This window comes from Anomaloglossus baeobatrachus, chromosome 10, assembly GCF_048569485.1.
Source record: "Anomaloglossus baeobatrachus isolate aAnoBae1 chromosome 10, aAnoBae1.hap1, whole genome shotgun sequence".
NCBI lineage: Eukaryota > Metazoa > Chordata > Amphibia > Anura > Aromobatidae > Anomaloglossus > Anomaloglossus baeobatrachus.
The window spans coordinates 63435705-63462161 of NC_134362.1; the positions used below are offsets into that span (position 1 = coordinate 63435705).

Here is a 26457-nt window from a genome sequence, read left to right on the forward strand (position 1 = left end):
ACCGATCGGTGAGAGACATTCTGTCTCATGGTTACAGGATAGAGTTCAACTCTCAATCTGCGGCTCGTTTCTTCCGAACCTCCCCACCCCCCGCACAGGCCGATGCACTTTTTCAGGCAGTGGACGCTCTAAAGATAGAGGGAGTTGTGATTCCCGTTCCCCTTCAGGAACGTGGGCGCGGATTTTACTCCAACTTGTTCGTGGTGCCAAAAAAGGACGGATCATTCCGTCCCGTTCTGGACCTCAAGCTGCTCAACAGACATGTGAGAACCAGACGTTTTCGGATGGAATCTCTCCGCTCGGTCATCGCCTCGATGTCACATGGAGACTTCCTAGCATCGATCGACATCAAGGATGCTTATCTCCATGTGCCGATCGCACCCGAACATCGTTTCCTGCGTTTCGCCATCGGGGACGAACACCTCCAGTTCGTAGCATTGCCTTTCGGCCTGGCGACAGCCCCACGGGTTTTCACCAAAGTCATGGCATCCGTCGTGGCGGTCCTACACTCTCAGGGCCACTCGGTGATCCCTTACTTGGACGATCTCCTAGTCAGGGCCCCTTCTCTGGTGGCGTGTCAACAAAGTCTTACCGTCACTCTGGCGACTCTCCAGCAGTTCGGGTGGATCATCAATTTCCCGAAATCCAAGTTGACGCCGACCCAATCACTGACTTACCTCGGGATGGAATTTCATACCCAGCCAGCGTTAGTCATGCTACCGCGGGACAAACTGCTTTCTCTGCAGGCGGGGGTTGCAGTCACTTCTTCGGAGTCAGTCACACCCCTTAAGGCGCCTCATGCACTTCCTGGGGAAGATGGTTGCAGCCATGGAGGCAGTGCCGTTCGCGCAATTCCATCTACGGCCGCTCCAATGGGACATTCTTCTCAAATGGGACAAGAGTGCTGCTTCCCTCGACAAGAACATCTCTTTCCCTCGCAACCAAAACATCACTTCAGTGGTGGCTCCTACACACATCTCTGGCCCGGGGAAAATCCTTCCTACCCCCAACCTGGGCCGTGGTCACCACGGACGCGAGCCTGTCAGGTTGGGGAGCGGTTTTTCTCCACCACAGGGCTCAAGGAACCTGGACTCCAATAGAATCGTCCCTTCAGATCAATATCCTGGAGATAAGGGCAGTATATCTAGCCCTATTGGCCTTCCATCGGTGGCTGGAGGGCAGGCAGATCCGAATCCAGTCGGACAACGGCACTGCCGTCGCCTACATCAACCACCAAGGCGGCACTCGCAGTCGTCAAGCCTTCCAGGAAGTCCGGCGGATTCTGCAGTGGGTGGAAGACACAGACTCCACCATCTCCGCAGTTCACATCCCGGGCGTAGAAAACTGGGAAGCAGATTTTCTCAGTCGTCAGGGCATGGACGCGGGGGAATGGTCTCTTCACCCAGACGTGTTTCGAGAGATCTGTCGCCGCTGGGGAACGCCGGACGTCGATCTCATGGCGTCACAACACAACAACAAGGTCCCGGCCTTCATGGCATGGTCTCAGGATCACAGAGCTCTGGCAGCGGACGCTTTGGTCCAGGATTGGTCGCAGTTTCGACTGCCATACGTGTTTCCCCCTCTGGCGATGCTGCCCAGGGTACTACGCAAGATCCGGTTCGAATGCCGTCGCGCCATTCTCGTCGCTCCAGACTGGCCGAGGCGGTCGTGGTATCCGGATCTGTGGCATCTCACGATGGGTCAACCGTGGGCACTTCCAGACCGCCCAGACTTGCTGTCACAAGGCCCGTTTTTCCATCTGAATTCTGTGGCCCTCAACCTGGCTGCGTGGCCATTGAGTCCTGGCTCCTAGCGTCTTGAGGGTTATCTCAGGATGTCATTGCCACCATGAGACAAGCCAGGAAACCAACGTCCGCCAAGATCTATCACAGGACTTGGCAAATCTTCTTATCCTGGTGCTCTGATAACGGTTTTCCTCCATGGCCGTTTGCATTACCCACATTTCTTTCATTCCTACAATCTGGAATGGACAAGGGTTTGTCCCTCGGCTCTCTCAAGGGCCAAGTGTCGGCGCTCTCCGTGTTTCTTCAAACGCGTCTAGCCAGGCTTCTGCAGGTCCGCACGTTCCTGCAGGGGGTTTGCCACATGGTTCCACCTTACAAACGTCCGTTGGAACCTTGGGATCTTAACAGGGTCCTGACGGCTCTTCAAAAGCCGCCTTTTGAGCCGCTGCGGGATGTCTCTCCCGTCTTTCTCAGATGGTGGCCTTCCTGGTGGCAGTCACATCACTTCGCAGAGTGTCTGAGCTTGCAGCGCTGTCATGCAAAGCTCCCTTCCTGTTTTTCACCAGGATAAGGTGGTTCTGCGTCCTGTCCCGGAATTCCTCCCTAAGGTGGTATCCCCTTTTCATCTAAATCAGGATATCTCCTTGCCTTCCTTTTGCCCTAATCCAATTCCAGTGTGAAAAGGATTTGCACTCTTTGGATCTAGTGAGAGCACTCCGGGTCTACGTGTCTCGCAAGGCGCCCCTGCGCCGTTCAGACGCGCTCTTTGTCCTTGTCGCTGGCCAGCGTAAGGGATCTCAGGCCTCCAAGTCAACCTTGGCTCGGTGGATCAAGGAACCGATTCTCGAGGCCTACCATACTTCTGGGCTTCCGCTCCCTTCAGGGTTGAAAGCCCATTCTACCAGAGCCGTAGGTGCGTCCTTGGCATTGCGGCACCGGGCGACGGCTCAGCAGGTGTGTCAGGCAGCTACGTGGTCTAGTCTGCACACTTTCATGAAGCACTATCAAGTGCATACCTATGCTTCGGCAGACGCCAGTCTAGGTAGGCGAGTCCTCCAGGCGGCGGTTGCCCACCTGTAAGAGGGGGCCGTTTTTCGGCTCTTTTTATTGAGGTATTGCTTTACCCACCCAGGGACTGCGCTTGGACGTCCCAATTGTCTGGATCTCCCAATGGAGCGACAAAGAAAAAGGGAATTTTGTTTACTTACCGTAAATTCCTTTTCTTCTAGCTCCTATTGGGAGACCCAGCACCCGCCCCTGTTCCCTTCGGGCTGGTTGTTCTTTTGTGTACACATGTTGTTCATGTTGATTTGTTCTTTGGGTTCATGGTCTTCAGTTCTCCGAACATCCTTCGGATTGAATTTACCCTAGACCAATTTATAAGTTTTCTCCTTCCTGCTTTTGCACCAAACTGAGGAGCCCGTGATCCACGGGAGGGTGTATAGGCAGAGGGGAGGGGTTACACTTTTTAAAGTGTAATACTTTGTGTGGCCTCCGGAGGCAGAAGCTATACACCCAATTGTCTGGGTCTCCCAATAGGAGCTAGAAGAAAAGGAATTTACGGTAAGTAAACAAAATTCCCTTTTTGCCACTTGGTGATCCAGAGTTTTAATACACTGGACACCCCCCCACAAGAATAGGGTTCTGTATGGCAATGGTGAAAGTTTGGGGGCATTAAATAAGCTGATAGGATCCCATTAAATGGATGGCTTTAATGGAACAGTACAGCGGGGTCCCTCACCTATAAACTATTATGATATTGATTTTTAAAGGGTTATTCTTAAGTCCCCTTTCTGCCTGGTTTCTGACGGTGCTCCTCTTTGAGTGACAGCTCTGGTGAGTAGCAGAACTGTATTGTCAGTAGAACTATACATTTCATCTTTCTGCACAAGTTCTGCTGTAACACATTTAGGATCAGTGGTTTCTTCTGAGTCTACACCTCTATCACTACATTTACACATAGAGATAAGTTATTTGCACAAGCGCATCTCTGGGACAGTGAGAGCCCTGATTAGTAGAACTGTTTTGGAATCCTCTGATCCTGCGGGTTAGGCTATGTGCGCACGTGTGCGCTCTGCACCGCACCTAAAAGGTGCGCTTCAGAGCGCAGCTGAAAAGCTGCGTTCTGAAGCGCATGGTGCCGGCAGAGAACGTGCGCTCTGCATGCTGCCTCTCCCTATAGACAGCATGCAAACCGCACGAAAGAAGTGACCTGTCACTTCTTAGAACGCAGCGATTCGTCCAGCAGACGAATCGCTGCGTTCTAATAGGCCACGTGCGCACGGCTCCTGCACAATCTCCATAGATTGTGCAGGGGACGCAGGACGCATGCAGTTACGCTGCGGTGCAGAACGCAGCGTAACTGCATGCAATACGCACACGTGCGCACATCCCCTAGTGATTTTCCAAAACTTATTAAAAGTTGAGAGGGAAGTGAGCAATTAACTTTGGTATAGAAATTGGTGGTGTCTGGTATGTTAGTGGCTAACCCTTCTCCTGTAATGTAGCTATTGTGTACTTTCTGCCAGCATCTGGGAAGCCTGTTGGTCAAGTTCCTTGGAAACTATCTCAACACTATAAAAGATATAAACGTTCTTCTTGCTGAATGAAACTAGCTTTACACTATGAAAGCTAAGCACTGTTCTTGCTGAATTAAACTAGCTTTACACTATGAAAAATAAATGTTGTTCTTGCTGAATGAAATTAGCTTTACACTATGAAAGATAAATGTTGTTCTTGCTGAATGAAACTAGCTTTACACTATGAAAGATGAACGTTGTTCTTGCTGTCTTTTTTTTTTTATTTTATTAAAGCAATTTAATTAATTTGAGAATTACTTCTTTTTTTTTTTTTTTTTTTTTTTTTAAAGTTGGTACATAGTGCAGCTTACTATGCTATTCCGAACTGTTTTCTTGCAGTATGTTGACATACTAGTCCAACTGAGTACAAAATGACCATGTGTTTGACCCTGTCAGGCTAACTCCTGTGGACACGTATGGTTTTTCATGTGAGAAATTTATCCTGTATGTATTAATGGAGGTATAGGTTTGTATTGTGCCTAATAACACCGCATGGATCATTTTTGCTGACCTGCACGCCTTGTTCTGTCTGCAGTTCAGCATTCCTAATTTTCTGTATTTTTGTTTCCACAGTCCACTCCTTCTCCTTCTGCGGACCTCCTAGGACTGGGCGCCCCCTCCACATCCAGTCCCGGTGCTCCCCCTGCTGCCACGTCTGGTGGTCTGCTTGTGGACGTCTTTGCAGATTCCTCACTATCTGCCGATGCAGTCGCTACAGGGCAGGAGGAGAGCTTTGAAAGGTAAAGTATTAGATTGTAAGGAAAAGTGGTGAATGTGAAGGAGACATCAGCCACGATGCTCTTGTATAACTGTCCGTTGGCCCCAGAGATTACCAGCGTTAGTAATGGCTCCATATAATTCTTAACTGGATGTAATTGGCTAGATCTAAGTTCTGGGAATAGGGGAACTAATGGTGCTCCGTGTTGCTGCCTCTTCTCCCCTTGGTTTTCTTCTTTTGCCGCCGATGCCTGATACAGCGATACTCCAGCTTTCGCAGAAGGGGCATCTGGGGAGCCAGACCCTTCTGCTCAGGATGCGGACGATTTCTTCTACAAGTAAGCAAAACCACCCTGATCAGAAAGACCCATCTGGTTTCTTTTACCATTCCTCTTTCCCTGCTGGAGTCTGGCCTCCTCCTCATTTTAGGTGTCTTTGGTATTAAAGCAGCAGAGGCATAAAAAAAGATGGGATCAAGACCTATAATTGTGTATCATCTTCTCTGCAGAATGCAGACATTGCCTCTGTCTTGGTACAGTCAGATTAGACAAGTGAGGGTTACTAAATGCCCTCCCGACCTACCTGGAGCAGTACCGTTACTGGGCACATGTAGGGTTGTCCCATGGACAAGTCATCAGGGCCACCACCACATCTATACAGTATTGAAGTGGTGGTGGCCCCGATAACTAGCCCAGGATGGTATATTAAAGTTGTGTAGTTTCAATGGCAGGTCACGTGCGGATGTAGCAAAGGTTACCTTTACAGGGATATTGTGGCTGGAACAAGTAATTCATTGGATAGGAAATAGCGTTTGGGTCAATGGGGGTCCACCAAGTATGCTCACGTGGTGGATTCACCAGGGATCTTCTATTTTTCAAGTCTGCAGATTAATACAGTAGCAACAAAGGGGATCTGATTTTACCAAATCGCATCCTGGAAAAAAAAATCAACAAAGAAATATTTTCCTGCAAATGTAGATTGTGAAATCTGGGTCTAGGTTGTGCCAAAATGAGAAGTCCACATGTAAATTTTGAGAATTAATGAATTCTGGGTATGATGCGGAAAATTAGTACTTGTACACGTAACCAAAGAGGAGATCTACTGGAAGAGGAATAGGGCATGGTAAGATATGCCGCGCAGGTATATTTTACCGCTTTGATGGTCTATGGACGCCAATTTATCCCATTGAATTATCTTCCACTAATACTATTCAGTAGACGACAGACAAAGCTGTGCTGGTCTTTGCGGCTCCACCAGTTAAAGCTCTACCACTGGATTTACTTTCTTAAACCACATTCCAGTTACCTTTAACATCGCTAGAAACGTAAAAAAATACTGCACAATTACATAATATACTCCCAGAAAGTAAGATCCCATAAGGCTCATCACAAGCCATCCGTAGTATTCCACATGGCACACAATGGCCCCAATTCATAAAGATGTTCCAATATTTTCGCCGGTCTTGATTGTGTGCGGTGGAGTCTGATGCTCCTGATTCATACGTGTCATGAATTAGACAAGCCCAATCTCCTCCCAGCTCAATCTATTTGGGCAGATCTGTGAGAGAGTGGCGTGAAAATGCCACAAGCCGCAACATTTTTGCGCATCTTCGACTTTTGCCAAAAGTTTGCAAGAATTCTGTGAAAATTGCTTTGATGAATTGGGGTCTAGGGGTCTACTCACTTTGTCTTGCCCTTCTGGTTCCTTCCTGACTGTGGAAAAGACCAGAAATCGAACCCAAGGTCAAGCAAGACATATTTAAAGGGAGCCTGTCACCAGGTTTTGTCCTTATGAGCTGTGGCCAGCACCAGTGTGCTCTTATATACAGCATTCCAGAATACTGTATATAAGATCCCAGGCTGCTCTGTATAACACACAAAACATGTTTATAATACCTAGGGGGGACGGTCTTGTCCAATGGCTGTCGCGTCTCTGTCAGGTGCCTCATCAATCTTGTGGGATTGCTGTCCTCCTCAGCCCTGCCAGCATGACACATCATTCATAAAGAGGCCTCCATTGCCCACTTTGATCTGCCCCTCAAAGTACTGTAATGCGCAGGTGTGAGGAAAGCTCATAGACTGCCCATGCATACGCACTACACCTCAGCCAGGCAGGTCAAAGTGCGCATGCGCAGGACCGCAATGGCAGCCTCTCTGTGAATGACGCAGGACGTGTCATGCACAGAGGGCTGGGCAGAAGGACGGCGATCCCACAAGATGGAAGTGCTGGACCGAGACCAGTGACACCCATTGGACCGGATCGCCGCCTAGGTGAGTATTATAAAGATGTTTTGTATGTTATACAGAGCGGCCTGGGCTCTTATATACAGTAAACACAAAAGGTGAGACAGCTTTTTACCTTTTTGCAAAAATGTATACACTAAGTACCCTGTTATTAAGCACTTGCAATTTATTTATTTATAGTCAGGGTATTTTTCATGCAATTTTCTTTGTTTTTTTTTTTTTTTTCTTATATACAGTATTCTAGCTCACTGGTGGTGGCCACAGCTTATAGGGGAAAAGCCTGATGACTGGTTCCCTTTTAATAATGTTTGTAATGAGCCTTTTGTGACTTTGCTCGTAAGGCTGTATTCAGACTCAGACTGGGTGTTTCTGGATCACAGATTGGTGTACAGTCTTTGTAACACTAAACATAGCACAGTCTCATTGACAAAGTGGACGTGCACACTAGTGCTGCATGTGACGATTGTTTTCACCCGTGCACACTAGTCAATTTTCATCCGTTGATACACCACGGTTTGCCGGCTATTGTGCACACGGGAGAGCACGCTGGCCAGAAATACCTTTGTTTTGAATACAGCCTAAGAGACCACTTTGTGCGTAATTTTTCTGCATATTTCTATCGACTGTGAAGGTAACTTGTCTCGGGACAGTGAATCCAGCAGGACGATGACCATATGATATCCCGAGCCATCCATTTCTGTGCTTACTGTGGAGAATTATCGAGCCCTTTCATGTCCGGGTATATCTGCACAGGGGTGATGTAGACACTTGCAAGTTACTTAGATCAGAGAAGTCCCTGCTGCTTTAACCAGGCAACTGTTACATGCAACAATGCCTCATCTAACCATGTAACAAGCGCCGCACATCGGGGGGGCCGCACATTCTTCCGGGACCACCTGATAATTTTTGCATGCATTAAAGTATTGGTTTTGTTTAACCACACATTTGCATTCTGTGATCGCACCGATCAAGGACAAGACGTGGGCGGACTGTCCACCCCATGCTCCGCTGAGCTCAGAATGCTTTACTTTCACCTCTTCTGGTTAAAGTTTCTCTTCCCTTTTTTTTTTGTCTTAATGCATTTTGGAATGGATTTACTAAAGTATGGTTTGGGTCAACTTGGACAAATGAGATCCCTTTTAAGATTTTGGTCTCGTTGGACATTCTAGTAATGCTGCAGGCCTATCCATGAGGTCCAGCCATGCGGGAGGGAGCTGTGCCTGCTGGAGACGTTCTTCAGGATTTAGTATAGTGTATGCCCCACTTTAGTAAATTTAGCCTGATGTTCCCTCTGCATTTCTCATCTTCATCGGTGGTCATCTGATGACTCGAGGCCCTTCTATCTACAGTGTATAATGCTTATTTTTATTTATTTTTTTAAAGGTTTATCTGCAAAAATAATGGCGTCCTTTTTGAGAATCAGCTGCTACAGATTGGCTTAAAATCAGAATTCCGTCAAAACCTTGGTGAGCAATTGGGTACCTTACTTTTCAGTAATCTTAAGCAGGTTGCTTCCTGTAGAGTAAAATTGCTTCAAGGTGAAAACCGTGTTGTGGTACTATAAGCGCACAATCGCCCTTTTAACATACGGTTTTCCTTTTGCCATGTTTTTTGACAAATTTTGCTCTTCAGTCATTACGTTACTGCACATAGGGGCACCTGTCTACTATTAAAGGGTTTTCCATAAACTATCAGTAGTATAGGCAATAGATATCAGATCACTGGGGGTCCCACTGATCTTTTTCACTGCACAATCATGGTGAAGAGTAGTAAGGATGTGGCTGTCAATCATTCACCTGACCTATCTGCTCATTGTCTATCAGGCGGTAAGGTGTAGCCAAGCATGGCGTTGGTCTTTCATCATCAGCCCCATAGACTTTAGTGCAGCAGTGCTGATGTTTGACCACTTCTCTATTCGGTCTCCATGATTGTGCGCCAAGGAGAAATAGAGGACTAGAGATCCCCATTCTAGTGATCACTGGGACACTTAACACCTATTGTGTTAAAGGGAATCTGTCTACAAGTTTTTGCTACCTCATCTTAGAGCCGCATGACGTAGGGATAGAGATACTGAATCCAATGATGTATCACTTATCTGAGCGCAGCCATTCTGATATATTCTGAGGCTTTAGATTTAGCAGAGCAGCAGACCCGAGCTTCCCCCGCTCACACCATACTCTCAATAGAGATTGTACATTGACAGTGAGGTGTTGTCCATCACTGGACAGGGATGTCGGACAACATGGCATGAGCCATCTAGTCACAGCAATATCATCACTAAGTGAGTAAGCCTTTAGTGTAAGGCTATGTGCCCATGGGAGCTTGCTCCTACGTATATATCCGCAGGTACGGCGGCAGGTTTCCTGCAGCACCTCCCCGGAATCCGCAGCTATACATAGCTGCGGGATTCCAGCGGAATTGTTGCGGTAAACCTGTGGATATTCATGCGATTTACCTGCGGAAGTCCCGGCCCTGTATCTCCATAGTGAAGGGCCGGGATTTCCGCAGGGACATCCGCAGCATATTCCACAGCCACACATTCCGCAGCATGGACACGGACACTCCCCATGCCCCATAGGATAACATGGGGGGTGTCTGTACTTGCTGAAACCTGCGGATTTATCTAGAAAATTCAGATAAATCTGCAGGTTTTCCGCAGCAAAATCCACATGAGCAGGCTCCCATGGGCACATAGCCTAAGTAAACAACAACTTGGAGCCTGATAAGAGAGGCACAGTTGATTTTTGCTTATTAACCCCTACAGCATGCTGACCTCGGCTTACATAGCAAAAACCTCCCGACAGATTCCCTTTAAGATCTTTTGTAGTGATGAGTGGGCACTACCACACTCGGGTACTTTGTATTCGAAACAAGCATTTGGATGGGCACTTGGACAACTTAGACTTGAGTAACAAATATAATGGAAGCCAATGGGAAACTCAAGCATTTTTCTTTAAGATCTTCCTGAAAAGTGCTCGCGTTTCCCATTTGCTTCCATTATACTTGAGTAGAGGCTGTCTGAGCTTCCGACTGCTCATTAAAAGTACCGAGCACCTGAGTATGGTAGTGGTCGCTCATCACTAGTCTTTTGCTATGAAAATCTCTTTAAAGGGAATCTGTTGCAGGTTTTTGCTATGTAATCTGAGTCCAGAGTGATGTAGGGGCTGAGAGCTTGATTCCAGCAATGTCACTTGCTTGGCTAGGTGTTACTCTTTCAATAATCTCCAGCTGATAAAACACTAATTTTATCGCTACAGACTAGATGTCTGGTGCCTCCTAGTCCATCCCCACTGGCTGCACTTATTATCAGCTTCTGCAATGTACACAGAAGGCTGCCAATCAGTGGTGTGGGCGGGGTTATACACAGCTCTGCATTCTGAGCTCTGCTAGATCTGCAGCAGATAAAACAGTGATTTATTCAAAACTATAGCAAGCAGTCCAGAAAGTGACACATCACTCGAATCCTGGCCTCAGCCCTTGCATTTTGCTGCTCGACGATTACATAGCAGAAACCTGGTGACAGATAACATTTAAAGGGCTTGTTCGTCAATTCTCACTTCCATATCCAGTTTTCTTTTTCCAGGTTTACCTGAATAAATATTCACATTTGGTTCAGAGATGATGTGCTATACTCCCTACACTACACTACACTACACTATAGCAGCAATAGTGTGGTAACTGGTAAATGACACCCGCTTTTGGGGAGCTTAGGTCTGTGCATTATCATGCTGCCTGCCACTAATAGGCTTACATAGTGTTTCCCATTTAGTGCCGTCTTTATATTGAACACCTTCTCATTCTGGCTATACATCTGCAGATTGGCAATACCCCATAATGTTGCATAACATTGCACTATTCTGATACATATAATTGAAGCCCTTGGTTCTGAATGCCTTTTATTTTCCGCAGGTCGTATGTTTATCTTCTATGGGAACAAGCTCTCCAGTCAGTTCCAGAACTTCACTCCAACACTCGTTTGTTCTGAAGAGCTAAAGGCCAATATCCTTTATAAGGAATATACAACGTTAATTTCTTCATGTGATGTAGAAATCCATTTATGCCATGAAGAACACACGGGAGAAGTGAATAATGTCTAATCACTGGGGTGCCGAATGAATCAGTCCGGAGCCCCCTTCTGTCCTCCTTTGCCTGTCTGTAGGTGGAGCTGCGCGGGGGGTCACTGCGGCTGACGGAAAAACTGACCGCTGCTTAGTCTAGTCGACATTGATTGGAGCAGCACTGTGCGCCCTCGATCACCGCACCGTCCTACTGCAGAGAGGGAGTGTGGGGATCTGAGGACTCCAGGTCTAGGGGAGGCCCCCTAGTGGTCATACATTTATCATTTTATCCTGAGGCTTAGGTGGTTAGTCCATTTTAATATTCCGGTATAAGGCATCCAACGATTCTAGAGAGAGAATACATTGCAGAATTCAGATTTATCATATTAATATTTTGATGCTACCTCTCCCCTAGACCTGCACTAATTTTGATAGATGCCTCTCACACCATGCACTATGCATTAATGAATCCTTGACCATTGGGCTCATGTCTGAACCTCCAGTCTAAACCAGTGGAGCCCACGGTGGATGGCGGGGCCCAGGTGCAGCAGGTGATCAATATCGAGTGTTTGCAGGAATTTGTGGAGGCTCCTGTCTTGAGTATCCAATTCAGGTGAGCGCTGCGTCTATATAATTCTCCATTACGGTTCGCGTCTGTCATGGGCCTTATGCACGAAGCACTTTGGATCACTCATTATTTTTTATTTATTTATTTTTGTTATTGTTTATTTTTTTTTTCTCAGTGGACAGTTGTTTGTTGGCTTAGTTTACACATGCTAAGTTGATTACTAGACTACAGTCTAATATTATTATATTTTTTTTTTTTTTTGTCCTTCTGGTTCCTTTCTTCCACCTCTTCCAAGAGCTGTAACTTTATTTTCTTTGTCGCTCCATTGGGAGACCCAGACAATTGGGTGTATAGCTTCTGCCTCCGGAGGCCACACAAAGTATTACACTTAAAAGTGTAAACCCCTCCCCTCTGCTATACACCCTCCCGTGCATCACGGGCTCCTCAGTTTTCATGCTTTGTGCGAAGGAGGCTGACATCCACGCATAGCTCCACATCTTAGTCAGCAGCAGCTGCTGACTAGGTCGGATGGAAGAAAAGAGGGCCCATATTGGGCCCCCAGCATGCTCCCTTCTCACCCCACTCTGGTCGGCGGTGTTGTTAAGGTTGAGGTACCCATTGCGGGTACATAGGCAGGAGCCACATGCTGTTTTCCTTCCCCATCCCTATAGGGCTCTGGGTGAAGTGGGATCCTAATCGGTGTCCAGGCACTGGGACCGTGCTCCCTCCGCAGCCCCTGGGGAATCTGCTGGATAGGAGCCGAGTATCATCAGGGACAAGGCCCTGCTACTGTGAGGTACTCTGTGTCCCCGTGGGGACCGCGCATGGAGCGCTTGTGCCATACACACTGCAGCACTGCTGGGTGTGTTAGTGCGCCGGGGACTACCGCGCCGGCCGCGCTTATATGCCGGCCGCGCTTATAACTTTAGTCCCCGGCTTTTGCGGCCTAGTTTCGCTTATTCCCGCCCACAGGCCTGCCAGTCAGGGGAAGGGCGGGACGCTGCACAAGATGTCAGTGCTGAGGGCTGGAGCATACTCTGTATCCTCCTCCCCCCTCACTCAGCACAGTGGGGCACTAGATTCCCGCACTTTCTAGGGCACGCCCACGGCCCCCTCCTCCCCACAGAACGCCGGCAGCCATTCCTGTCAGCAATTCTGACGCTGGAGAGGAGAGACAAGAGGCCTAGGCAGGGATTCTGGCGATCACACAACCGCTTGTGCGGTCGGTAAGCAGCACCTGAGGTGCTGGCCCCACTGAGTGCCGAAGTGTAATATAAATATATATATATATATATATATATAAAATATATATAAAATATATATATATATATATATAAAATATATATATATATATATATAAAATATATATATATATAAAATATATATAAAATATATATATATATATAAAATATATATATATATAATATATAGTATATATATATACTTGTATGCTTGTGATTTACACTGATTGGTCGCACTGTGCATTTTTGGCTACTCCTGGAGAAGCCGTACAGTCCAGGCTGGTGATTCAGCCCGGGCACTGTTCAATCATTAAACCGCCCCCGGACCTGCCAGTCAGGGGGAAGGGCGACACAGTCGGGCTGACGCCGACAGTGAGGGCCGGAGCACACTTCGCTGTCCTCCGCCCCCCTCACTAAGCACGCTGATCTCCGCAAGTTACTCAGTGTCCCCTTGGGGACGGTGCAGAGAGCACCTTGGCCTCAGACTTGGCGACCACCGCGCCGACCGCGCCTGCTTGCCGGCCGCGGTCTGTAACTTTAGCTCCCGGCTTTTGCGGCCTAGCGCCTTAAACTCCCGTCCCTGGCCCTGCCAGTCAGGGGGAAGGGCGGGACGGTCAGTCGGAGGCTAGCAGTGAGGGCTGGAGCACACTTGGTGTCCTCCGCCCCCCTCACTTTTCACTCAGGGTACCAGATTCCTGCACTTTTGGGGTTATGCCCACGGCTCCCCCCTCCACGGTATACGCCGACAGCCATATTTTCAGCAGCACATACTGCTTCAGGGTCGGTACACCAGGGGGTTTCTTCTCGATGCTGGGCCCCCTAGAGTGATGAACTGTATATGTGATGAACTGTATATATAATGTTTGTATGCAGTTTCACAGTTCGGCTGTACATATGTATCCTCAGTGGTCACTATCTGGGCCATTTTCACTATCCATGTCTCAGGCTATGGACAAATGGTCGGCTAAGAGACTAGGAGTTTGCAGTCCAGACCGGCCCCTTACACAGGCCCCGGGCACTGAGGGATCGCCCCAGGCCTCTATCGGTCTGCGACGAAGCGTGTTCCTGGGGTGGCCTCTAGTTATTACGTGGTGAACTCCAGCACGAACCGCAGTCCCAGTCCGTCCGGCTAGCAGCCTTGCTTGGAATCTTCCCCGACTTCTCCAAGGGTCTCAGCTTGAGGACCCTCTAGAGGATGGGGCGGAGGTCGCAACCCAGGACTCTGTCCGGACGTGGCTCTTAAGGCTTCACAGATACTGTCCAGAAGCACACCTTCCCGGACAAGCGTTTTACTGAACGCCTTATAACACACGTTGTCCCTTCCCCTCTGACGTTGTTAAGGCTTGGGCTCAGTGTCATAAGGTGCCCTCCAGCCTCTTGACTGGCGGCTAGATCAGTAGTAGCAGTGGCTGGCGAGTCCACGCTCAAGAATGCCACGGACAGACAGAACTCCTAATGAGATCCATCTATGAAGCCATAGGCGCGTCCGTTGCCCCAGCCTTTGCAGGGGTGGGCACTCCAGGCTATCTCAGCTGCTCTGTCTGAGATCAATGTGGTCTTCCGGTGCTCCGCAATTAGCGTCTTTGACGTTTCAGGCGGTGGTATTTTCATCCTCCGCCGTGCACAGAGAACCTTTTCTGCATCCAGGTCAGGGGAGTGGTCCCCACATGGCCAAGACCGATGTAAGAGGCATTCTGTCTTACGGTCACAGGATAGAGCTCAGTTCTCGTCCTCCGACTCGTTGCTTCAGAGCATCTCCGTCCCCCGAGCGAGCCGAGGCACGTTTCCAGGCGGTGAACACTCCAAAAGCAGGAGGAGTTGCGATCCTCGTTCCCCTTCAAGAACGTAGTCGCGGCTTTTTACTCCAGCTTGTTCGTGGTACCAGATAGGACGGATCACTCCGGCCCGTTCTGGACTTCACACTGCTCAACGGACAGGGAACCTGACGGTTCCGGATGGAATTTCTCCACTTACCATCGCCCTTGATGGCCCAAGGAGGCTTCTTAGCGTCAATCGACATCAGGGATACTTATCTCCACGTGCCGATTGTACCAGAATATCAGCGCTTCCTACGCTGCGCCTAGCGATCCTACTATCTCAGGCAATGTACTGGTCAAGGCCCCCTCTCGGGTGGCATGGCATCACAGCCTGAACATTGTTCTAGAGACTCTCCTGAGATTCGGGTGGTTCATCAATTTTCCCAAAGTCAAAATTGACACCGGCACAATCACTGACATATCTCGGCATGGAGTTTCATACTCTATCAGCGATAGTGAAGCTTCCGCTGGACAAACAGCGTTCACTACAGACAGGGGTGCAATCGCTCCTTCGAGCCCAGTCACACCCTTTGAGGCGCCTCATGCATTTCCTAGAGAAGTTGGTGGCAGCAATGGAGGCAGCTCCGTTTGCGCAGATCCATCTGCGCCCACTTCAATGGGACTTTCTCCACAAATGGGACAGCGTCCCTCGACAGGAACGTTGCTCCTTCTCGGGCAGCCAAGGCCTCCCTTCAGTGGCGGCTTCTTCCCACTTCTTCTCGAAGGAAAAGTCCTTCCTGCCCACATCCTGGGCTGTGGTCACGGCGGACGCGAGTCTGTCAGGGGGTCTTCCTCCGCCACAGGGCTCAGGGTACATGTACTCAGCAGAGTCCTCCCTACAGATCAATGTTCTGGAGGGAAGGGCAGTGTCTAGCCCTAAAAGCGTTCCAGCCATGGCTGGAAGATAGGCAGATCCGAATTCAGTCGGACTACGCCACGGCGGTGGCATACATCAACCGCCAAGGCGGCACAAGCAGTCGGCAAGCCTTCCAGCAAGTCCGGCGGATTCTGCTGTGGGTGGAAGCCACAGCCTCCACCATCTCCGCAGCTCACATCCCGGGCGTAGAAAACTGGGAAGCAGACTTTCTCAGTCGCCAGGGCATGGACACAGGGAATGGTCTCTTCGACCGGACGTGTTTCAGAGATTTGTTGCCGCTGGGGAAGCTGACCGTCGACCTATTGACGTCCCGGCACAACAACAAGGTCCCGGCATTCATGGCACGTTCTCAAGATCACAGAGCTCTGGCGGCAGACGCATTAGTTCAGGATTGGTCGCAGTTTCCACTTCCTCACGTATTTCCCCCTCTGGCGATGCTGCCCAGAGTGTTACGCAAGATCAGATCCGACTGCCGCCGCGCCATCCTCGCTGGCCGAGGAGGTCGTGGTACCCGGACCTGTGGCATCTCACGGTAGGCTAACCGTGGACACTACCAGACCGACCAGACTTGCTGTCTCAAGGGCCGTTTTTCCATCTGAATTCTGCGGCCCTCAACCTGACTGCGTAGCCATTGGATCCTAGCGTCTTCAGAGTTATCTCAAGAGGTCATTGCCACTATGAGACAGGCCAGGAAACCAACGTCCGCCAAGATCTTCCACAGGACGTGGAAGATTTTCTTATCCTGGTGCTCTGATCAGAGTTTTACTCTCTGGCCATTCACCTTGCCCACTTTCTGTCCTTCCTTCAATCCGGAATGGAAAAGGGGTTGTCTCTCGGTTCCCTTAAGGGACAAGTTTCGGCGCTTTCTGTGTTTTTTTGTTCAGAAGCGTCTAGCCAGACTCCCTCAGGTACGCACGTTCCTGCAGGGGGTTTGCCACATAGTCCCTCCTTACAAGCGTCGGCTAGAACCCTGGGATCGGAACAGGGTGATACCGGCTCTTCGGAAACCACCCTTCGAGCCAATGAGGGATATTCTCTTTCACGCCTTTCGCAGAAGGTGGTCTTCCTAGTGGCAGTCACGTCACTCCGCAGAGTGTCTGACATAGCAGCGCTGTCATGCAAAGCCCCCCTTCCTGGTGTTTCACCAGGACAAGGTGGTTCTGCGTCCGGTTCCGGAATTTCCCCCGAAGGTGGTATCCTCTGTTCATCTCAATCAGGATATCTTCTTACCTTCTTTTTGTCCTCATCCGGTTCACCAACGTGAAAAGGATTGGCACTTGTTAGGTCTGGTGAGAGCACTCAGACTCTACATTTCCCGTACGGCGCCCCTGCGCCGCTCGGATGCACTCTTTGTCCTTGTCGCTGGCCAGCGTAAAGGGTCACAAGCTCCCAAGTCAACTTGGCTCGGTGGATCAAGGAACCAATTCTTGAAGCCTACCGTTCTGCTGGGCTTCCGGTTCCTTCGGGGCTGAAGGCCCATTCTGCCAGAGCCGTGGGTGCGTCCTGGGCGTTGCTGCACCAGGCTACGGCTCAGCAGGTGTGTCAGACGACTACCTGGTTGAGTCTGCACGCTTTCACGAAGCACTATCTAGTGCATACCTACGCTCGGCAGATGCCAGCTTAGGTAGGCGAGTCCTTCAGGCGGCGGTTGCCCACCTGTAGGAAGGAGCCGTTTTACGGCTCTTTTTACCGAGGTATTCTTTTACCCACCCAGGGACTGCTTTTGGACGTCCCAATTGTCTGGGTCTCCCAATGGAGCGACAAAGAAGAAGGGAATTTTGTTTACTTACCGTAAATTCCTTTTCTTCTAGCTCCAATTGGGAGACCCAGCACCCGCCCCTGTTCCCTTCGGGCTGTTAGTTCTTTGTGTACACATGTTGTTCAGATTGAATTGTTCTTGGTTATGGTTTCAGTTCTCCGAACATCCTTCGGATTGAAGTTACCTTAGACCAATTTATAAGTTTCCTCCTTCCTGCTTTTGCACCAAAACTGAGGAGCCCGTGATGCACGGGAGGGTGTATAGCAGAGGGGAGGGGTTTACACTTTTAAGTGTAATACTTTGTGTGGCCTCCTGAGGCAGAAGCTATACACCCAATTGTCTGGGTCTCCCAATTGGAGCTAGAAGAAAAGGAATTTACGGTAAGTAAACAAAATTCCCTTCTTTTTAAAAAAACCTGGGAAAAGTTGTTGTTGTTTTATAATTTACACTATATATATATATATATATATATATATATATATATATATATATATATATATATATATATTATACTTTAAAATCCTGCAATCCTACTGACGAACACTGCACAAGGCTGTTTAGTTGCCATGTGGCTTTGTTTATCCTTTAATTTCCGTCTCGTTCCTTTGTATACATCTTTTTATCCACATTTGTGATGATGATGATTTCTCCCGTTTTAGATATGGGGGCGCTCTCCAGAATTTCTCCGTAAAGCTTCCTATAACCCTGAACAAGTTCTTTCAGCCCACTGACATGGAAGCACAAGACTTTTTCCAGCGGTGGAAGCAGCTCAGCAGGTAAACCCCATCACCCGTCCTGTGATCTCTGTAGAACAGATGTTTAGTGGTGGATCGCTCTTCAGATAGTTATGGGGTATATATTATATAATTTATTTATTTTTAACAGCCCAAACCAGGAGGTCCAGAATATTTTCAAGGCAAAAAATCCAATGGATCCTGAGATTGTAAAAGCGAAGGTTGGTGAAGAAATCTGGAAATGTTTGTTTATAGCTCTGTTATAAGATCCTGCAAATGGCTCTGTCCAGCCATCATAGAAACCTTTTTAATTGTTTTTCTTCAATATTATTTATAAGGTTTTTTCAGCTTTTGTTGCCATATACAGATCCGTACAAATGAGGGATATATTGAAAGTATTTACAATTGTATTCTAATTTTTATTTTATTTTTTATATATATATTTTTTTTTTTTATTTTTTTTTTAGCTCATTGGTTTTGGGCCTGCCGTCTTGGAAAACGTTGACCCAAACCCGTCCAATTTTGTGGCAGCTGGAATAGTTCAGACAAAATCTCGACAAGTGGGATGTCTGCTACGCCTTGAACCAAATATGCAGGCGCAGGTACGTGCCACTTGTATATTGTCCAACATACTTCAGCCATTTTTACACTGCCTAGTGTAGTGAGAGAAAGTAGTCAGCGAGCTTTATATAATGGATCTGTTGTTTGTCACCAGGTCATGTGTCCATTTTTATTTTTTTTTATTTTTTGTTATATTCCCCCAGGGGGAATAAAAACTGGCCATATATTTTACACGTTAAAAGAATTGTCCCATAAGAAGAGCCCCTTTAAGTAAAGCTGCATCCTCCCTCCACTGGGGGAAAGTTGCCTGTCACAAATAGCCGACTATGCATATACATTTGTGCCATGCCCTCCCGAAAAGAGTTGAACTGGGGACTCTGCTATCTAATGTTCATATAAACTTGCAGAGCATATGGGAAGGGGATATCTTTAAAGAGCATCTGGCAGTGACAAGTAGTTGGTAGTTGTTTATAAACTATTCCTCTTTTCTTTTTCGCTCCTAATTGGGAGACCCAGACAGTGGGTGTATAGCTACTGCCCTCTGGAGGCCGCACAAAGAACTACACTTAAAAGTGTAAGGCCCCTCCCCTTCTGGCTATACACCCTCCCGTAGGAGTACAGATTCCTCAGTTTTAGCTTTGTGCGCAAGGAGGTCAGACACGCACGCATAGCTCCATTGTTTTTAGTCAGCAGCAGCTGCTGACTATATCGGATGGAAGAAAAGAGGACACATATAGTGTCCCCAGCATGCTCCCTTCTCACCCCACTGTATGTCGGAGGTGTTTGTAAGGTTGAGGTACCCATTGCGGGTACGGCGGCAGGAGCCCACATGCTGATTCCTTCCCCATCCCTTTTTACAGGGCTCTGGGTGAAGTGGGATTTACCGGTCTCCAGGCACTGAGACCGTGCTCCATCTACAGCCCCTGGAGAAGATGCTGGATGGAGCGGAGTACATCAGGGACATGGCCCTGCATCCTCAAGGTACTCTGTGTCCCCGTGCAGGCGCTCACACCGCAGCTTGCTGGGTGTTGTAGTGCGCCGGGGGACATCAGCGCTACGGCGCTTGTGCCAGGCCTCATTCAGCTTCGCTGAAGCAGGCACACTAGCGGGAAACGGTCGCGCCGGCCGCTGGGACTGCGGCGCGGCTGGCACTTGTGGTGCGCCGGGGACTTCAGCGCGGCCCGCGCTTTTACGGCGGCCGCGCTGATAACTCGAGTCCCCGGCTTTTGCGGCCTGCTTCCGTTCGTTCCCGCCCCCGGACCTGCCAGTCAGGAGAGGGGCGGGACGCTGGCCACGTCTAGGAACGGTCATGCCGGCCGCTGGGACTGCGGCGCGGCTGACACTTGTGGTGCGCCGGGGACTTCAGCGCGGCCCGCGCTTTTACGGCGGCCGCGCTGATAACTCGAGTCCCCTGCTTTTGCGGCCTGCTTCCGTTCGTTCCCGCCCCCAGACCTGCCAGTCAGGAGAGGGGCGGGACGCTGGCCAGTGCATCAGCGCTGAGGGCTGGAGTCGTTTTTACATACTCCAGCCCTCACAATCGGCACAGAGGGGACACTGTTCCCGCACTTTTGTTTGGGAACTCCCACGGACCGCCCCTCTCCACAGACGCCGGCAGCCATTCCTGCTGACACGCTGAGCTGCAGAGGGGAGCCGGGGAGACCCAGACAGGGAATCTGCAGCCTCTTACCCGCTATTCAGCGGGCGGTAAGCCCCCTCTTGTGCCAGTATTATTCTTAGTATTTTGTTTATACAAATACTTTGTATTGCATAGCGCTGGGCGCCCTTTGGCTATAGACTCTCTCACATTGCAGAGAGCCAGCAACATGTCGTCCGTAAAACGCAAGGGTGCCAAGGCACAGACATTATATGCTTCCTGCACCGCTTGTGGGACTTTTCTACCAGCAGGCTCCACGGACCCCCATTGTGTGCAGTGCTCGGCCCCTGCGGCGCTTGCACAGTCGGGACCTCTGCTGGACGTGACCCAGGGTGTACCACCTGTGAATGCTGTCCAGGTGACAGGAACTGAGTTTGCAGCTTTTGCTGACAGAATGTCTCTCACTATGTCACAAATTCTTGACACATTGCGAGCTAGGCCTGTACTTCAGGCCACGGACACTGTGCAATCATTGCCCCCTGGTCCCCCTCAGCTCCAAGCTCCGGGACGGGCATATACACCTCAGGGTGAAGACTCTGACTCGGACGATGGCCCCGGGCAGCCTAAGCGGGCTCGCTATGACGGGCCTTCACATTCATCTCAATGGTCAGAATCCCAGCGAGATGAATCTATGGGTGATGAGGCGGACGTAACTGATCAGGATTCTGATCCTGGGACCGCTCTCAATCTAGATACACCAGATGGTGACGCCATAGTTAATGATCTTATATTTAACATCAATAAGATGTTAAATATTTCCCCACCAGCTCCTCTTGTGGAGGAGTCAGCTTCGCAGCACGAGAGAATCCATTTCAGATACCCTAAGCGTACTTTAAGCACTTTTCTGGACCACGCTGACTTTAGAGACGCAATCCAGAAACCCCACGCTTATCCTGAAAGGCGTTTTCCTAAACGGCTTAAAGATACACGCTATCCTTTTCCCCCTGAGGTGGTCAAGGGTTGGACCCAGTGTCCAAAAGTGGATCCTCCAATTTCCAGGCTTGCAGCTAGATCCTTGGTTGCAGTTGAAGATGGAGCGGCACTTAAAGATGCCACTGACAGGCAGATGGAGCTCTGGCTGAAATCCATCTATGAAGCGATTGGAGCGTCATTAGCGCCTTCTTTTGCGGCCGTATGGGCACTCCAAGCTATCTCAGCCGGGCTTGCGCGAGTTGACTCCGTCACACGTGCATGTGCCCCGCAGGTAGCACCATTGACCTCGCAAATGGCGGCATTCGCGTCGTACGCGATTAATGCTGTTCTTGACGCTACAAGCCGCACGGCAGTGGCGTCAGCCAACTCCGTTGTTTTGCGTAGGGCCCTGTGGTTGAGACATTGGAAAGCAGATTCTCATTCCAAGAAGTGCTTAACCAATTTGCCTTTTTCTCGTGACCGATTGTTTGGAGAGCGTTTGGATGAAATCATCAAACACTCCAAGGGTAAGGACTCATCCTTACCGCAACACAGACAAAACAAACCCCAACAAAGGAAGGGTCAGTCTGGTTATCGGTCCTTTCGAGGACCGGGCAGGTCCCAATTCGCCTCGTCAAAAAAGACTCAAAAGGACCAGAGACGCTCAGATTCTTGGAGGTCTCAGTCACGCCCAAAAAGGACAGCCGGAGGAACCGTTGCCAAGACGGCGTCCTCCTGACTTGCGGTCTCCGATTCCCACACCCGCGGTCGGTGGGAGGCTTTCCCACTTTGGCGACATCTGGCTGTCACACGTCAAAGACCGTTGGGTGAGGGATATTCTGTCTCACGGGTACAGGATAGAGTTCAGTTCTCGTCCGCCAACTCGTTTCTTCAGAACTTCTCCACCACCAGACCGAGCCGATGCTCTGTTGCAGGCGGTGGCCGCTCTAAGGGCGGAAGGAGTGGTGACCTCCGTCCCGCTTCAGGAACAAGGTCACGGTTTTTACTCCAATCTGTTTGTGGTCCCAAAAAAGGACTGATCGTATCGGCCCGTCCTGGATCTAAAGTTGCTCAACAGACACGTAAAAGTCAGGAGGTTCCGGATGGAATCCCTACGCTCCGTCATAGCCTCAATGTCTCAAGGAGATTTTCTAGCATCAATAGATATCAAGGATGCGTATCTCCACGTGCCGATCGCACCAGAGCATCAGCGTTTCCTACGCTTCGTCATACACGACGAACACCTACAGTTCGTAGCGTTACCTTTCGGGCTGGCAACAGCCCCCCGGGTCTTCACCAAGGTCATGGCAGCAGTAGTAGCTGTTCTGCACTCGCAGGGTCACTCGGTCATCCCGTATCTAGACGACCTGCTTATAAAGGCACCCTCTCAGGAGGCATGCCAACACAGTCTGAAGGTGGCACTAGACACTCTCCAGAGTTTCGGGTGGATTATCAACTTTCCAAAGTCTCATCTAACCCCGACCCAATCTCTGACTTATCTTGGCATGGAGTTTCATACTCTATCAGCGATAGTGAAGCTTCCACTGGACAAGCAGTGCTCGCTACGGACTGGAGTGCAATCTCTCCTTCAGAGCCAGTCGCACTCACTGAGGCGCCTCATGCATTTCCTAGGAAAGATGGTAGCAGCAATGGAGGCAGTCCCGTTCGCGCAGTTTCATCTGCGCCCTCTACAATGGGACATTCTACGCCAATGGGACGGGAAATCGACGTCCCTCGACAGGACTGTCTCCCTCTCTCAGACTGCCAAGGACTCTCTCCGTTGGTGGCTTCTCCCCAACTCATTGTCACAGGGAAAGTCGTTCCTTCCCCCGTCCTGGGCAGTGGTCACGACGGATGCGAGCCTATCAGGGTGGGGAGCGGTGTATCTCCACCACAGGGCTCAGGGGATGTGGACTCTGGAAGAGTCCACCCTGCAGATCAATGTTCTGGAAATCAGAGCAATCTATCTTGCCCTGCGAGCCTTCCAACAATGGCTGGAAGGCAAGCAGATTCGGATTCAGTCGGACAATTCTACGGCGGTGGCTTACATCAACCACCAAGGGGGAACACGCAGTCGCCAAGCTTTTCAAGAAGTCCAACGGATTTTGACGTGGGTGGAAAGCAGAGCGTCCACCATATCCGCAGTTCACATCCCAGGCGTGGAAAACTGGGAAGCAGACTTTCTCAGTCGCCAGGGCATGGACGCAGGAGAATGGTCACTTCACCCGGACGTGTTTCAGCAGATCTGTTGCCGCTGGGGGACGCCGGACGTCGATCTGATGGCGTCACGGCACAACAACAAGGTCCCAGTTTTCATGGCACGGTCTCACGATCACCGAGCACTGGCGGCAGACGCCTTGGTTCAGGATTGGTCGCAATTCCGACTCCCCTATGTGTTCCCACCTCTAGCATTGTTACCCAGAGTTCTCCGGAAAATCAGGTCCGACTGCCATCGAGCCATACTCGTCGCTCCAGATTGGCCAAGAAGGTCGTGGTACCCGGATCTGTGGCATCTCACGGTAGGCCAACCGTGGACACTACCAGACCGTCCAGATTTGCTGTCTCAAGGGCCGTTTTTCCATCTGAATTCTGCGGCCCTGAACCTGACTGTGTGGCCATTGAGTCCTGGATCCTAGCGGCCTCAGGTTTATCTCAGGAGGTTGTTGCCACAATGAGACAGGCTAGAAAACCATCCTCAGCTAAGATCTATCACAGAACGTGGAAGATATTCTTAGCGTGGTGCTTGGCTCAAGGGTTTTCTCCCTGGCCATTTGCATTGCCAATTTTTCTTTCCTTCCTGCAGTCTGGGTTGGAAAAAGGTTTGTCGCTTAGCTCTCTTAAGGGTCAAGTCTCCGCGCTATCCGTATTCTTTCAGAAGCGCTTGGCACAGCTTTCTAAAGTACGCACGTTTCTCCAAGGAGTTTGTCATATCGTTCCTCCTTACAGACGGCCATTGGAACCCTGGGATCTGAACAAGGTTCTCATTGCTCTCCAGAAGCCGCCTTTCGAGCCTTTGAAAGAGGTTCCCCTTTCTCGGCTTTCACAAAAGGTAGTTTTTCTTGTGGCGGTCACGTCTCTTCGAAGAGTGTCCGAGCTAGCGGCGTTATCTTGCAAATCTCCCTTCCTGGTGTTTCACCAAGACAAGGTAGTACTGCGTCCAATTCCAGAGTTTTCTCCCAAGGTGGTTTCTTCCTCAATCAGGATATCACCTTACCATCTTTGTGTCCGCATCCAGTTCACCAATTTGAAAAGGGTTTACATCTGTTGGACCTGGTGAGAGCACTCAGGATTTACATTTCTCGCACGGCGGCTCTACGCCGTTCGGATGCGCTCTTTGTCCTAGTCGCTGGTCAGCATAAGGGATCGCAAGCTTCCAAATCCACCCTGGCGCGGTGGATCAAGGAACCAATTCTTCACACATACCGTTCTGCTGGGCTTCCGATTCCATCTGGACTGAAGGCCCATTCTACCAGAGCCGTGGGTGCGTCCTGGGCATTACGGCATCAGGCTACGGCTCAGCAAGTGTGCCAGGCGGCTACCTGGTCGAGTCTGCACACGTTTACCAAACACTATCAAGTGCATACCTACGCTTCGGCAGATGCCAGCCTAGGTAGACAGGTCCTTCAGGCGGCGGTGGCCCACCTGTAGGAAGAGGCTGTCTGACAGCCCGTTCATGTGGTATCTTTTTACCCACCCAGGGACTGCTTTTGGACGTCCCACTGTCTGGGTCTCCCAATTAGGAGCGAAAAAGAAGAAGGGAATTTTGTTTACTTACCGTAAATTCCTTTTCTTCTAGCTCCAATTGGGAGACCCAGCACCCGCCCTATTTGTTCTTAGGGTTTCGTTTTTTCGGGTGCACATGTTGTTCATGTTGTTTCTTAAGTTCTCCGATCGTGTTATCGGATTGAATTTGTTTTTGAAACTGTTATTGGCTTTCCTCCTTCTTGCTTTGGTACTAAAACTGAGGAATCTGTACTCCTACGGGAGGGTGTATAGCCAGAAGGGGAGGGGCCTTACACTTTTAAGTGTAGTTCTTTGTGCGGCCTCCAGAGGGCAGTAGCTATACACCCACTGTCTGGGTCTCCCAATTGGAGCTAGAAGAAAAGGAATTTACGGTAAGTAAACAAAATTCCCTTCTTTTTTTTTCTCGCATAGGACTTTTCTAACTTTTTTTTTTTCCTGTAATTTTTTTTTTCTATTGACACAGATGTACCGGCTCACCATCCGCACAAGTAAAGAAGATGTCTCCCAGAGATTATGTGACCTGCTCGCCGAGCAGTTTTAAACCCAAATCATGCTGGTTCCCAAATCCCTGTCTTTGTGATCTTCCCTTACTGCCAGGTCCTTCTCATCTCAGTGAAAATAAATATTACTTCCACATTGTGTATGTATTGTTCTTCTTGTACCGAGGTGAGGGGTTGGGGGGGGGTCAGGGAAAGAACACATCCCACAATAGCGAATAACAGGGTTTGAAGTGAGGAGGGGAGGCTGTGTCACTATGTTTCGCACAGGGTGATTACATGTGGCATAGGACAGCAGATTAACTGAATGTGATTAACAGCAGTCAGTGTGGAGGGAGGGGTGTACAGTAGAGTTGGCAGGACTACATATACTTTGGCAATGCTTGTGTGTATTTAGTATTGCCAATAAAGCTGATTTTAATTTAAGAAAGCTACTACACTTGTTGGTAATGAGACTTAACTTCTGCATTACTAACTCCCCCCCCCCACACTGACTGCCAGAGATGAGAGGCGAGAGTTGTTAATAATTAACATCACTCGGGTCTACTGTTCTCCAGCATGTTATAACTCTGCAGTGAGGAGAGCAGGTTGTCAGTGCTATTGTTGGGGGCATGTTCTTCTTTTCCCAGTGTGTTGCTAGACTGCTTATGATTGGTCAGCGTCCGAAAGACAGAAGTACACATCCCCAGTGAAATCTCTCCGGTAATGCTCACTTGAAAAAAAACAAAAAAAAACAAAAACTGTTTAGGTG

The 26457-nt window shown here is 49.4% G+C and overlaps 1 protein-coding gene across 4 annotated transcripts in view; it reads left to right on the forward strand.

The window, feature by feature from the left end:
- AP2A2 (adaptor related protein complex 2 subunit alpha 2) overlaps positions 1 to 25850 on the forward strand; it is a 163722-nt gene extending 137872 nt beyond the window's left edge. For 2 of the 4 annotated variants that reach the window (XM_075326941.1, XM_075326943.1), the window contains 9 exons: positions 4898 to 5064; positions 5302 to 5379; positions 8668 to 8750; positions 11194 to 11283; positions 11832 to 11955; positions 18264 to 18380; positions 18490 to 18559; positions 18806 to 18940; positions 25673 to 25850. In XM_075326941.1, coding sequence (XP_075183056.1) covers positions 4898 to 5064; positions 5302 to 5379; positions 8668 to 8750; positions 11194 to 11283; positions 11832 to 11955; positions 18264 to 18380; positions 18490 to 18559; positions 18806 to 18940; positions 25673 to 25750 — 942 coding nt within the window. In that variant the 3' untranslated portion in view covers positions 25751 to 25850. The remainder of the gene's footprint in view (positions 1 to 4897; positions 5065 to 5301; positions 5380 to 8667; positions 8751 to 11193; positions 11284 to 11831; positions 11956 to 18263; positions 18381 to 18489; positions 18560 to 18805; positions 18941 to 25672) is intronic. The other 2 variants (XM_075326942.1, XM_075326944.1) reach the window with 1 other exon arrangement.
- The last annotated feature ends 607 nt before the right edge of the window (positions 25851 to 26457 follow it).